At 48.4% G+C, this 14,494-nt stretch overlaps 1 protein-coding gene across 4 annotated transcripts in view; it reads right to left on the reverse strand.

Moving 5' to 3' along the window:
• Slc66a2 (solute carrier family 66 member 2) overlaps window positions 1-14,494 on the reverse strand; it is a 40,303-nt gene that overhangs the window by 10,057 nt on the left and 15,752 nt on the right. For 2 of the 4 annotated variants that reach the window (XM_057788328.1, XM_057788325.1), the window contains exons 4-5: window positions 13,301-13,354; window positions 1,112-1,328 (exon numbers count right to left, since the gene is read on the reverse strand). The exons of 1 other annotated variant lie outside the window; for it this stretch is intronic. In XM_057788328.1, the coding sequence (XP_057644311.1) occupies window positions 1,112-1,328; window positions 13,301-13,354 (271 nt within the window). The remainder of the gene's footprint in view (window positions 1-1,111; window positions 1,329-13,300; window positions 13,355-14,494) is intronic. One more of the 4 variants, XM_057788329.1, reaches the window with a different exon arrangement.

Below are 14,494 nucleotides of genomic sequence, written 5' to 3' on the forward strand. Positions count from 1 at the left end.
GTACATCTACCAGCTCCAAACCAGAGTTTTGGGATCCTCACAACTCCGGCCTCCACAGATGTAAAAAAGCATCCAGACTCCATTCAGGGCTCCATCCATCCTCACTTGGGAAACTTGATCCACTGTGGTCACAACTGTCACCCTAACTCTGCCCTGTATCATGTTAGAGCTTTAGTGGCACCAACGTCCCTCACCCTGAACCACACTGCACTGCAGTCTATACCTAACATACACCTCACACATGGACCTACACTCCACACATGTACACAAGCCTCAGATGACTTGCAGTCCTGCATCCAATAAAAAGAACCTCAGAGAGCTACTGAAATCCGAAACCTGGCATCTGGCACGACCCCAAGCCTCAAGCACCGTCCCTTCTTTCCAGGATGTGGTTTTCTCAACAAGACAGGAGGCTATGATTCCTCTGACATCAAAATGCCACCACTATGCACAAGAGCGCACAGAACCCTCAAGGGGGTCTCTGAGGGTCTTCCACAAGAGGTAGGGTGGCCTTGGTGAGGAGGGGACAGGGTCTCAGGTAGAAGCAGGATGGTGTCTCAGAGGTGGATGGGATCTCTGAGAAGTTAAAGGGTCTCAGTGTGAAGTTCCATGGGTTCTCAGGGATGGCGCCAAATTAAACACACGGCTGGGCTCTTCCCTCCAGCTCACCCATTGATCTGTGCTCAGTAGATGCCCTTTTCTTCAAGACTTTCCAGTGCTCTATGGGGACTGTCCTGTGCTAGACAGATGTCTCCAGACACTTTCTAATAGAATCCTGACAGCACAACTTTATCTCCCCCCGCCCCTCGCCCCGCTTCTCCAGACACTTTGTGGACTGTATCTTTGGTGGACTGTGGCAAGTCCCACTGTGAAAAAGTCATAGCTGGAACACCTTTGGTAAGGTCACCTGCCCCGTCATAGCTCATCCTGGGACTGATCTGCAGTTTCTGATAGGCCCTGGCCCCACAGAGGTGGGCCTCTGCTTCCCTCCCCTACCCCATCTAAGAGTCAAAGGCCCAGTGTGCTTAAGCAGGGTGATTTCATCATACTGCCAGTGCTCAATGGCCCCAGGGAGTGCTGTCGGAAGGAACCTCCTCAGGAAAATCCCTACCTCATGCCCTCCGTGGAGCGGTGGCGGTAGTTTCGATACAGCTGCGGCACACCCAGCATGGCCTCGGTCAGCACAGCCAGGAAGCCCAGCGTCTCCACAAACAATGCCGAGTCGATGGACAGGTAGGTGATATAGCCTGCCACGCCTGTGAAGGCCAGGACACACTGCACGTAGTCTGCAAAACTGCTCCAGTGCCAGAAATGGTGAGGGTCAAAGTCTGGGGGCGGGAGAGAGAGAGATAGAGATGCCTCAGTTGGGTGAGCCAGCTGAAGCTTATGGGGAGAGAAATACCAAGGCATGGGCAGGTCAAGTCAGTGAGGGGAGTTGAACCTCGTGACACATCAGGCCATAGTGAGGAGACATGAATGGGTCGGAGCAATCCAAGGTTAGTGTGGAGAAAAAAAAATACAAACCGTGGGAGGAGAATTGAGTGGGTCAAAGCCGGTGGGGAGATGTGAAGAGCTCAAATTCAGTGTGAGAAGAGACATGAGCAAGTCAAAGTCAGCATGGAGAGGAAGCAAGCAGGCTGAGGTCAGTGTGGGGGGATGAGAGCATTCCAACAAGAGACCAGAGACTCTTGGTACCAACGTTAAGTCAACAGAGAGGCTACTAAAGTCCTTTAACTTAATCCCAAAAGTTCTAGGAAGGAGCGTTGTACATTGTACCACAGCCTCTGGAATCTGACTCCTGGGTTAGAACTACAGCTTTGTCCTCTATAACTTTGGTTAACCCTGTGTCTCCATCCACTCGGGGTAATGCACCCAACCTCCCAGGACTGTTCTCAGAGTCCAGGACTGTTCTAAGGGTTAATACACCTACCTTCCGGGATTGTTCTAAGGGTTAACGCACCCACCTCCCACGACTATTCTAAGAGTTAATGCGCCCACCTCCCGCGACTATTCTAAGGGTTAATGCACTCACCTCCCGGGACTGTTCTAAGGGTCCGGGACTGTTCTAAGGGTTAACGCACCCACCTCCCGGGACTGTTCTAAGGGTTAATGCATCAGTCTATGAGTCTTACGGTGTTTTTAGCCCGTGGGAGGATCCAGTCAATGCCCAGCACACTATTACTACATACTTGGTGGCCACAGCAATATCCCTTCTTGCTTGGTGATAGATTCTGTGAAATAGTCACAAGAAATCACACAAATGAACTAAATGACACTTCAGCAGATAAATACTTGGGGCCCTGGAGATGGCGATAGCTTCAGGGAAGCTTCAGATGAGAAGGGAAAACCTCTAAGAGGGAGTGTGGCAGGGCTACGTCTGATCTGGTTCTTAGATGGCAAGTCCAAGACAGGCACATCCAGCAGGTGTAGGTGGGTGGGGCCAAGGGACACGGGGCACTAAATTCTTGCTACGTATGGCTGTTTTTATGAGGAATGGGATTTTTCTTTCTTTTCTATTTTTGTCATTGTCCTGGGAACCTCACCCATTCTAAACAAATGCTCTCCCACTGAACCCCAGCCCACTGAATACAAGGAAAACAGCTAGCAGATGACGGACCTGGTGTGCCTGTTTGCAAGGGAAAGCTGGACTGATTGTAACTTGCAGACCACAGCAAAGCTGCAGCCCTGGGGTTTTCAGAGGCCCGGCCTGCCCTGCATCAGCATTTCTGCAGTCTGCGTCCAAACTGTGTAGGTGAATCAGCAGGTCACCATCTCCCTCTGCTACAGGAAAACAGCCTGTGCTGGTGTGGTACACATTAAAGTGTGTGTGCATGTGTGTGTGCATGCATGTGTGTGCGGTTGGGCAGTGGCTAACTTCCTCCCAATTACTCAGACTCAACACATAAAAAAGGTCATTTCTAATACTACCCGGGAAGCTCTTTTTTGGTTTTGGGGGTGGACCAGGACAAAAAGGAGTAATCTGGAGAAACCTCAGAAAGCACACACTGACCAGGTTACCTGCACCACACGATCTAGCTGTGCATCACACACGATCTAGCTTGGAGGTAATGTGGCCCCATACCCACCCCACTTACCAGGCTCAGAGACGTTAAGGAACCACCCTGTCCAAGGTTACAAGTCTCACTGGAGCCTGGGCCCAGGAGAAGCTCCACAATAAAGACCTGCCTTTCTGGGTTTGGGGTCTCTGGGGTCCCCTCCCCAGCCTCAGCAACACACATATGGGCCTAACAGCCTAGAAGTGCCATCAACACATCAATGAAAGTTTGACTCAGGGCTCACTGCAGGGCTACAGCCATGCAAGAGGAAATGGGAACATCACCACACGCCATGTACAGTTAAGTCTCAAGTGCTGGTGGCCTGAGGACTATGCTTGGCTCTAGTTTATCTCCATTCTAGAGCCCTCTTGATACCAAGCCGGCCTGGACTCACTCGCAGCTCCAATGCATCCTGATGATGGCCTAAGGGGCAGCAGGCCCTGGGCCCTCAGGTGAGAAGCCCAATCCTGAAAGGAGCCTGCTCTGGAGCAGCAGGTGCGAGCAGAGCTGCCCTGAACTACGGGGCGGGGCGGGGCGGGCGTGTCCAGGCTGCACTGCCTCCCTGTGTGTTCCAGCAGGAGAGCTCACTGACCGTCAGAGGTAAACAGATTCCCAACAGAGTAGCAGAAAGAAGTCATTGGCCGAATGCAATGTCATCACATATGGCAGGCGGTGATCAGGGACCTGGAAGCCAGGGGTAGCCCTTCAACAGCAGGTAGCAAGGGATAAGGGACAAGGGATGAGTCCCAGGACAGCTGTTTGCTGAGAGGCTGTGAGAAGACTTAGAGATGACAGGGGAGGCACAGCACCCCAGTGAAGACAGACAGTAAAGAGCGCTGCAGGACACTGAGACTTCATAACCTAAAAGAAGCTTTGCTGAAAGCCCCAATGTCACTCTGAATCTGTGATGTGCAAATGGATGGACAACCCAATAAAAAAATATGGGAAAAAGGGATGGTCAGAAAGTGGCCCAGGAGCACATGGAAGAAAATGCAGCATCCTCGAGTCTAAGGACAAGTCAAGTCGTCCTGAACCCAGCTAGCAGAACCTGCACCCAGGGTAGCCCCAACACTTCTCTCACAGGGAAAAACGCTGGGTCCAACACAGTGCTGAGAGCAGAAAGAAACCAAAGCCAGGCCAGGAAGCTCTTGTTGTTGCTGTTGTTTGCCCTCAAGGGCCCATCGCTAGGGCAGTGGAGGATGTCACCTTGCCACCCCCACCAAGAACAGCACAGTTATACAAGGCAGCTTTGACACCTGAGGTTTACAACCCAGGGCCCTTCTTACGGCAGACCGCCAGCGCCCTCGTGTGGCTTGTCTGCGCCACTTCAGGCAAAGCCTTCCCGTTCCCATAGGAGCAAAGTGAGAACAAGACGCGTCCTCCAGAGAGCGGCGGCGGTGTCTGGGATGCTGGCAGGCAGGGCCTGGGTTCTCTGAGCCCCTGTCAAAAGTTCAAGCCTGGAACTGAATAGAAGACCCGGATATCAATCCACACATCTTCGAACACCTGATTTTCGATAAAGAAGCAAAAAATATCAAATGGAAAAAAGAAAGCATATTTAACAAACGGTGCTGGCATAACTGGATATCAACATGTAGAAGAATGAAAATAGACCCATATCTATCACCATGCACTAAACTCAAGTTCAAATTGATCAAAGACCTCAACATAAAGCCAGCCACATTGAACCTTATAGAAGAAAAAGTGGGAAGTACACTTGAACGCACTGGCACAGGGAACCACTTCCTCAGCAGCACAGATACTGAGAGAAACAATTAATAAATGGGACCTAAAACTGAAAAGCTTCTGTAAAGTAAAAGACATGGTCCACAAGACAAAATGACAGCCTACAGAATGGGAAAAGATCTTCACTAACCCCACATCAGACAGAGATCTGACCTTCAAAACATACAAAGAACTCAAAAAATTGGTCACCAAAATAACACATAATCCAATTAAAAAAAATGGAGTACAGACCTAAACAGAGAACTCTCAACAGAGGAATCTAAAATGGCTGAAAGACACTTAAGGAAATATTCAACATCCTTAGTCATCAGAGAACTGCAAATCAAAACAACTCTGAGATTCCATCTTACACCTAATAAGAATGGCCAAGATCAAAAACACTGATGACAACTTATGCTGGAGAGGTTGTAGGGAAAAGGGAACACTTCTGCATTGCTGGTGGGAATGCAAGCTGGTACAACCCCTCTGGATGTCAGTGTGGCGATTTCTCAGAAAATTAAGAAACAACCTTCCGGAGCTGGAGAGATGGCTCAGAGGTTAAGAGCATTGCCTGCTCTTCCAAAGGTCCTGAGTTCAATTCCCAGCAACCACATGGTGGCTCACAACCATCTGTAATGGCGTCGTCTGCCCTCTTCTGGCCTGAAGGCATACACACAGACAGAATATTGTATACATAATAAATAAATAAATAAATAAATAAATAAATATTTAAAAAAAAAAAAGAAACAACCTTCCTCAAGACCCAGTAATACCACTTTTGGGTATATATCTAAAGGATGCTCAATCATGCCACAAGGACATGTGCTCAACTATGTTCGTAGCAGCTTTGTCATAGCCAGAACCTGGGAACAACCTAAATGCCCCTCGACCAAAGAATGAATAAGAAAAATGTGGTACATTTACACAATGGAGTACTACAGCCCAGCTCCAGGAAGGTTTCCTGTGGCTGCCATACTGTCCCATAATATCTGTGGCAAAGAAACACGTCTAGACTGTGGACTGGAGTGAGCAGGAGCCCAGCTGGCCACCCACACCTTAATCTGTGAATCTGCGAGTGCCGAGAGGAATTCACGTCAGCTGAAAGTAACACTGACCACTCTTGTCCTGAGCCTCACTGAACAAGGCCACAGTTGTGACCTCATGAGGTCACAAGGGGATTCTTACCCCCCAAAAAATGAGCATCCCCATGGCCCGCAGTCCTCACAGAGTCCTGGGTCAACAATCCAGAACAGCTCCCACCATCCTGGGGGACAGCGGCATTAGGGGAGACAGCTTTAAACCATCAGAGGAGACAGGAAATATAGCACTCTGCCCCCAGCTGGGCAATTCAACAACTGACCAGGGTTCTACACAGGAGACCAGAAAGAAGCAGGCTCAGCAGCACAAGGGAAGAGTCACCTCTCAAACCCCTTCCCCACGAAGCACACACACACACATGTTGCAGGAGGTTATTACTGTTATCTTAAAAATCTCTTGATGGATCTGACCTGAATTTGGGTGGAGTGAAACCTAGTGCTGCTGGCCTGTAGCAGGCTTGAGCCAGGTGGCTCTTGTCATCTCTCCAGGTGAGGTTCCAAGCCCTGGAATCTCGTGCAGGCTTGGCCCTGGGACTAGGGGCTGTGCCTGCCAGTCAGAGTTCCTGTGAGCATTAGTGGCAGAAGGAAGGTTGTGTGTGAACCTCAAGCAAGCTGGCTAGGCTTGGAGCTTTTTGTTTTTATTTTATTTATTTATTTGGACATCGTCAAGTTAAATTTGGACTAGAATTATTATTTTTCCCTTGAGCCATTTGAAGTTATCTCCCAAACACAAGGCTGTCTCTCCACAATTTCCCAGAATGTTGATGTCAACAGGTCTCAGTGTCCTGCAGACAAAAGAGACCAAATAAATTGCTGTGACTCTTGTTATCGTACCCGCAGGAGTGTACCCCCAAGAGCGGATCCCTGATTTGCTCTTGACCTTGGTAAACGTGTGCTGGGCTCTGGTTTCTGCCTATTTGAACTTCCTCTCTCTGGTCCTGACCTGGGAAGCTCTGACTCAGATGGTTTTCTGACCTAGGTTCTGGCCTGCCCTGAGGGCTCCAGGACAGCTGAAATGGCCTTCCTGGCCTTCCAGACCAGACTGGTGGTCTGGACTCTCCCTAGCACTGCCCTCACCCACAACAGACAAAGGACTGGCAAGGACAGCTCAGCGACCCAGAATCAGTGTTCTGAGAATGGAGCCCTAGCTCACCAAGGAAGCTGGACAGCATTGCTGGAGGTGTGCCATGTTCAGTTCCCCACTCCTGGCTTCCAGACAGGGTCCCCTGGGAAACTGACTGGGAGCACCCACTGCCTGGCCAGAGTAAAGCAAGCAGGGATGGAGGCCAGCGTCCCAATCTGAAGTTGCACAAATAAGGCCATGTCATGGCACTTCCACCGGTGATAACCACATCACTGTGGCAGCGACTCCGAGAGCCAGGGAAGCTGGAGTCAGGGTGCTCCGTATGTACAGGCTGTTGGAGCTCTGGATGCTGTCTCTCTCTTCAGGAGTCCTTTCTGACTCTCCTTACCAACATACCAGAGGGTTGGAACACTCAACTCCAAGTTTTCCCCTCAATGGCATTGACAGGTAACAGTGGAGGGTGCGGTCGGTCAGCAGGAAATGTTCTTCCTTAGCAGGGCTTCAAAGATGAGCAGAGAAGGGAGGGTTCAGTGACCCAGGCCTGTCACGTCACCCTGCAGAGAGCACTCTTCGGGCCACCAATACTGCAGTGGATGACAGCAACCTCTGCCCCAAACAGTTCCACACAAGTTCACTGCAACACAGCTCACAGACAGCTGAGAGGGCCTAGCAAGGCTCTGGCCCAGGGGGCGTCACAATAAACAGCTTTACCACCCAACATGGTGCCTTCACTCCCAACAAGCTTTAAGGTTCCTGCTTTGCGGCAGATGCTGAACAACACTGCTCCATGTCAACAATGAGCCACCAAGGAACACTCCACCCCGAGTTTATTCCTCGATGGCACTGACAGATAACAGCACCAAGGCCTGTGGTCAGCCTGGATGAAGCGCCTTCCCTACTTCTAACCCCAGGGGTTCAAGTTAAACAGAACAGTGAGGTAAGCACTTGCAGAGAACTGAGCTGGCGAGACAGCCGGTCTATGCATGCAGCGTGGTCCAGCTGCGGTCAGCATCTCTTCCCCTGTTTAGCTTCTCCGCTCTGGGCTCCATGCCCAGCCAGCACACTCGGGACAGGAGCTCCACACAAGTGTACAGCTGAGAATACTAGGGGCCACCATCATGGCATCCACAGAGTGGGGGCTCCCTCCAGGAGGAGAAGACCAGAGGTCACCCAGGGCCTGTCCTCAGAGGAAGCTATTGGCCCAATAGGTTCACCACTGTTCTTGCTACCAGCTCTGGAGCAGCATCTGAGGTTCTGTCCTGGGGACAGGTATGGGGGCAGAGAATTCAAGGCTCTCCGCAAGGGACAGATACTCAGAACAGAGCACAGGTGTGAGCTCAAGAGGGCTAGCAAGAGGATGAAGACGTGGGTCCTGAATGATAAAGAGGGGGTTGAGGTGGGAGGGCACCCAGAATTTTTACACTTGGGAACTAAGTCGGGAAGATGGAGAATACCTGGCTAATCTGGGTTACATAGCAAGAAACTGTCTTGAAGGAGAAAGGAAACAATAAGGATGACCCCCAGTGCCCACTGATGACCCCCAGTGCCCACTGTGATGTGGCATCATCCAGAGTACCATCACATCATTGCAGGTAGTAGAGGCCAAGTACGGTGCCAGTGAGGGCAGAGCATTCAGGAACGCAAAGTTGACCAGAGAGAACCATCAGGCATACAGAAGATTGGACTCAGACTGCCCCGTCCAACCAAACCGGGACACTAGCAAATAAGACACCCTCCCCCAGGTATGAGATTAGTGTCCATGGCTGTCACAATATTAACCTTAAATGCAGGGAGATGTAGTCCTTACGGAGGGGAAACAACAACAACAAAAAAAAAACAAACAAACAAACATTATTTGTGAAGAGAGATTAGACTAAGCAGGAAAAAAAACCGAAAACCAAAAAAACGACAACCAAAACAAAACTTCAGAATAGCAAGTATATGTAGAATAGCAAATATTTGTAGAACTAAAGGAAACCAAAGACTAGATATAAAGAACTGACGGAGTACAGGATATCATCTCACCCGACGGAAGAGCATTTTTAAAGGGAGAGCAATCACTGAGAACCAGGAGCAGCTGGAGTCAGGCGGTGTCTGAAATAAAACTCATTATCTGGGCTCAACAAGAGACCTGCGCTAACAGAAGGGCCAAGGAACTTCAAGATAATTCTGCCTGAAGAAGGAAAATAACAGTGCCTATGAGAAACAGACAGGGCCGAGTGCAGCAACACAGGCATAAAGAGCATCCTGACGGGGAGAAGAGAGGGAAAGAACATGAAAAGGACTCAGAGTCTGTGAGCACAGACTCTAAACAGACCTCCCACCCAAGGAGCCCCTTACCTTCAAGTACAAAACACAGGTCCCCATACCTCACCAACCAGAGCTGAATGTCAGAGACAGAGACAAGATCTTGAAAGCAGCAGGAGAAAAATGATGTCCCTCACAGGGAACCCCAGTAAGATGAGTCACTCACTGCCCTCTCACCAGACACAGCCGAATTCAGAAAGCAGAGGGGTGGTGTTCAAAGTGCTGAAGAGGAAAACAAGCATCAGCCAGGAATCAGCTCCTAAGACAGCTCCTTACTGCAGGAGAAAGCAAAGTCCCCAGATAAACAAGAACAGGGGAAACTGTTGCTTTCCGTGTGGAAATCAAGTGACATCAGAGGTCACGTGAACGGACCCAGAGGACAAAACTGGAATGTGTACATAAAAATGAAAGACACAGTGAGTGGGTCCCGCGTGTGATTTTGGCACTAGGAGTAGGGTGGGAGGCGGAGGACTGCCTCGGCTGCACTGGTAAATCTGTTTCAAGAAAAAACATTCCCTCCCCACACAAAAGAAGATTAAACAAAACTACAAGAATACAAGTACACACATGCACGCCTTTCTTGTCTTAACCGGATTACAAAGGAACTGCCGAAAACCAATATGTTATAGTACTATTGGGGGTGTTTTAAAATGCCTTCCATGAGCGAGTTTCCAAAACAGCACAGGAGGAAAGCAATGTTTAAGGTGGTAACTCAAACCCACAGACAGAAGGGAGGCTGGCCAAAACTGGTAAGGAAGCCAGACAGAGTAACTAACTTCTCCTTCCCTCCCCTTATCTTTGAAAAGAGTAAAATCTATACATAGTAACAATTAGAAGATACATGCTTACGTTTGTAACACCCATAAACAATCTGCAAACACAGTCCTCACACCAGCAAAAGACAGAGGGAGTAATTAGGCAGGATTTTCCATTATCTCCCCCCCCCCCAAATGAAGTTAGGACAAATTAAAAGGATTCTGACAAGCAAAAATCTGTATTGTAAGCCTCAGGGAAACTACTGAAAAAAAAAAGCTATCAATCTATAGTTAAAATAATCACTAAAGGAATTAAATACTACACTATTAGTCAATTATCGACAAAAAACTATCTTAAAGTTAAAAGGACACACAAAAGACAAAAATAATGACAGACATAGATTAAAACATTAATTAAACATTAAGCAGGTAATAGGGTAGGAATCATTTTGATTTTTAGTGTGCATTTATCTGTGTGAGTGCGATGCTGTGTACACAAGGGTCAAAGGTCAGCATGTGAGAGCTGGTCCTTTCCTGTCACCACACATCGCAGGTCTCCATGTTCATCAGCAGTCACCTAAAGCGGACCTAACCAACTCACTGGCCCTAGGGTTTTTCAAATTTTGTTTTGAGACAAGCTCTTGCTATCTATGTAGCCCAGGATAGCCTTGAACCTGCCATCTGCCTACTGTTCAAAGCGTAACCACAGGGACCCACAGAGGCTATGCTAATATTAGAGTAAGGCTTAAACCAGAACTGTGGGGTTGGCCAGCGACTCAGCTACTCAGGACTTCACGGCCTGCTTGGACTGCAGGGTCAGTTCTGCCTAGGCAACTGGGCGAACCCAGTCTCACGAGAAAAAAGGAGGCCGGGGCGGTAGGTACCTCGGTTGTGGTGCCTACCCTGCATGGGGCCCTGGGTTCAACACTGAGCAGGAAGGGAGACTTTAAAACAAAACCATGTCATAGGAGACATTTTGCACCGACAGGAAAGGTCAGCCTAGCTGGATGACACACTACACACGGCCATAACAACTGTCCCAAAATCATAAGAGCAACAACTGTCAGAAATGAAAGGGAGAAACACAACGAACAGACATTGGGAAATTCCAGTGCCAACTTTCAAAATGGATACAGTTGGGCAGACTGAATAACGAGAAAAGAGAAGACCACAGTATCACTGTGAACCATGACTCAACAGGCACCCTCCTCCCCTCAACAGTGAATCCTCTCTTATGCCAATAAAGACCATCTCCCGGAGGGGGAACACCAGACAAGGGGCCTGGAACGAAGCTTCCCCTCAGAATATTTGAATGCATTCTCTACAGTGACAGCAGGTGATCCTAGAAACCAGCAAAGAGATGTGAGGGGTTCACAAACCTGAAGGGTGGGATGCATTCTTCAATAGTAAGTGGACTGAAGAAAATGAGAAAACACTTTCAGAGAGGAAAAAGTACAACTGACCAAAACACACAGAAGGCCAGTCCACCATCGCAGGGTGGCTTTATGGCTGTGGGTACAGATGTTTCAAAGTAGTGGGAAAATCAATAATCCTCCACGTTAAACTGTGGCAAAACCAGGTGGGAAACAAACAGCCAAAGTGGGTGAGTCAGAGTGGAATTAAGTAAACTAGATAAAGAAAACCAATCAAACCAAAAGTTGGTTCCCTGAAAAATCAATAAAATTGACATTCCTGTAAGTAGAGTAATAAAAATAAAGGGTGGAGATGGGATTAAAATCACCAGAGTTGGGAATAAAAGAAGGACCAGCACCAAATGCTCAGGGGAGATTACCAAAGAGCACCAAGAAAAATGATACGCCCTTGCTGGGCGGTAGTGGTGCACACCTTTAATCCTAGCACTTGGGAGGCAGAGGCGGCAATCTCTCTGAGTTCAAGGCCAGCCTGGTCTACACAAGTGAGTTACAGGACAGCCAGAACTACACAGCAAAACCCTGTTTCAAAAAAAAAAAAAAAGAAGAAGAGAGAGAGAGAGCGAGAAAGAGAGAACAGAAAAACTATATACCCACCGCTTGGAGAAGTCTGTTGAGATGAATCTGAAACCAAGCCATAGTACTAATGAACCATGATGGGTGAAGAAAGCAACAGAAGTTCCAGGACAGGAACCAAAAAGCTATGGAGAAACCCTGTCTCCAAAATCCAAAAAAAAAAAAAAAAAAAAGAAAAAGAAAGTAACAGAAGATCTAGAAGGACTCAGAACAACAGGTGGGGCTGACACTGTTACCAGCCTTACCAGGTACTTGTACCAAAATTTTAAAGAGGAATTAGCCCAATCCTTCACAAACACAAGAACTTACTTCATTATCCAGTATTCAGAATAATTCTAGCCTATATTTAGGATATACTAAAACCAAAGCCATGGCAAGAAAAGGACTCCAGACCAAAAACTTTCCAGGAACAGAGACAAAAAAAAAATCCTCAGCATAGTATTAACAATGGCATCCAGCAGTTAAGAAGTAACTAGACACCATAATCAAACACAACGTAGCTCAACACACAAAAGCCAGTCACCATAAAAACGAGTAAAAGGCTAAACTCATGCCATCATCTCCATATACACAGCACAGTGCCTAGCCAGTGCCGTCCACGACAGCAGAACAAACCCCCTCTGCTCGCAATAACAAGCACTCCCTTCAGCCATTAAAGGCAACCATGAAAAGACAAAGTGACCCTAAATGAGGAAAGACAGAAGTCGTCAGTGGAACCAAGAGTGGAACACACACGTCTTCTCTCATCTCCATCCAGCCGGGGTGATCAGGGAAGGCGGGAAAGGACGCAAACTGCTTTCCCTTCTTGCAGATAACGTGGACCTTTTTTGTGGGCAATCTCAAGAAGTCCAGGAACTGGTCCAGAACCAAAAGTCCAGGGAAGCTGCAGCACGGATCACTAGAAGCCGGCGTGATCGCTACAGAGTAGCAATGAACAATTCAAGAAGGAATGATGATGACAATTCCCTTTGCACATCATCAAAACGAATTAGCTCGTAATAAACTTAAAGCTTGCAATCTTGAATTTTCTGCATCCATTCTTCTTTCCTTTTGGTCTACCCCTCCCTTGAAACTAGCAGGTTCTAAATATTCCAGGCTGAGAGCAGCAGAGTTGTGGGCTTAAGTGTACCATGCGTGAACATGCTTGGTGAAGCAGCTTGTGAGGTCAGGTAAGAGCAGGGAGAAGTGTTGACAGCGGGAAATGGTCACAGGTAAGTGCAGGGAGAAGTGTTGACAGAGGGAAATGAAGCAAGAGTCTTGCAGTACATACCCAGGTAGGGCCGCCTGGGGGGGACTTTGAGTTCTTCATCCTTACTGTCTGTGGCTACATTTAAAAAGAGAGAGAAACAAAACAGAAAGAAGGGAGACAAAAACAGACTGTTTTTAACACCGGGAAGTGGGTGTTTCCTGGCAGCGACACATTTCTTTAAAAACAAACAACAACAAAACAACAAAAACACCAAGGCAGAAAAGAGGTTTTCCTTTCTGTGCGTTGGAAAGTTCACTTTCTGATCTGTTCTCCAATCTACCCTCTCTTGATAAGACCCTCAGACAGTGCATTGGAGAACGAGGGAAGGGGACGAGGGGAAAACACCCACCAACATCTAAGCCAGCAACTTCTCTACAGCCAAGGGACATTAACTACCGTGGTGTGACAAGCCCTAGTTCTCACGTCCCTAGAAGTTCAGACAGCCTGGGATTGAGAACAGTTAATCTGGGGCTGAAATGCTCTTACAGGCCACGTGGTACAGCTATTTTAGAGCACACAGAGCCACAGGTCCACCGCCAAAGGGCAGCCGATTTCACGGTGAATGTGGCAGGCATGGTTCAGCGACATCATGATGAAGAAACTCAGCCTGCCTGGGCAGACATCTCACCTGGAACAGGTCACAGTACGTCAGGAGCAATCAATAGTTATGCTTTAACCTCCCTGCTGGCACTGCACCAGGTCAACAGCCCAGAGCCTTCCATGCCAGGGCACCTCGGGCAGCTGGCAGACTCTCGCTTTCTGGGGTTTAACCAGCTGAAACAGAGGTGAGGTCACAGGCTGTGCGCTGTCAGCACGCTGTGGAAGTAAACAACTGGAAGCTGACCTCTCCCCGAGGAGGTGGCTACCAAAGAGGAGTGAGAACCTGTCACCAAATCTGTGGTTTTCAGACCACAGGCACCACACAAAGTGGAGCCGTCTGGCACCCAGGTATGAGTCAAGCCAATTTTACTGGTGCCTCTTTTAAAGTTCAAGACCCACAAATGTAGAACGAGAGAAAGAGAACACACTGGAACAGTCGGGCACAAATGGACAGAGCAAAGGCCCAAGGGTGACCCAAGACTGAGCCGTGTAGGACATGTGATGCCCCTAGGCACCTGAAGGTCCTCTGGCCTCCTGTTTTCAGAGCCTAGCAAGCTTAGAGTTGAAAACTGCTGAGAAAAGCACGAAGTGCTTGCAGCCATCATGCATCTCTAC

The sequence above is a fragment of the Chionomys nivalis genome, chromosome 14 (assembly GCF_950005125.1).
Source record: "Chionomys nivalis chromosome 14, mChiNiv1.1, whole genome shotgun sequence".
NCBI lineage: Eukaryota > Metazoa > Chordata > Mammalia > Rodentia > Cricetidae > Chionomys > Chionomys nivalis.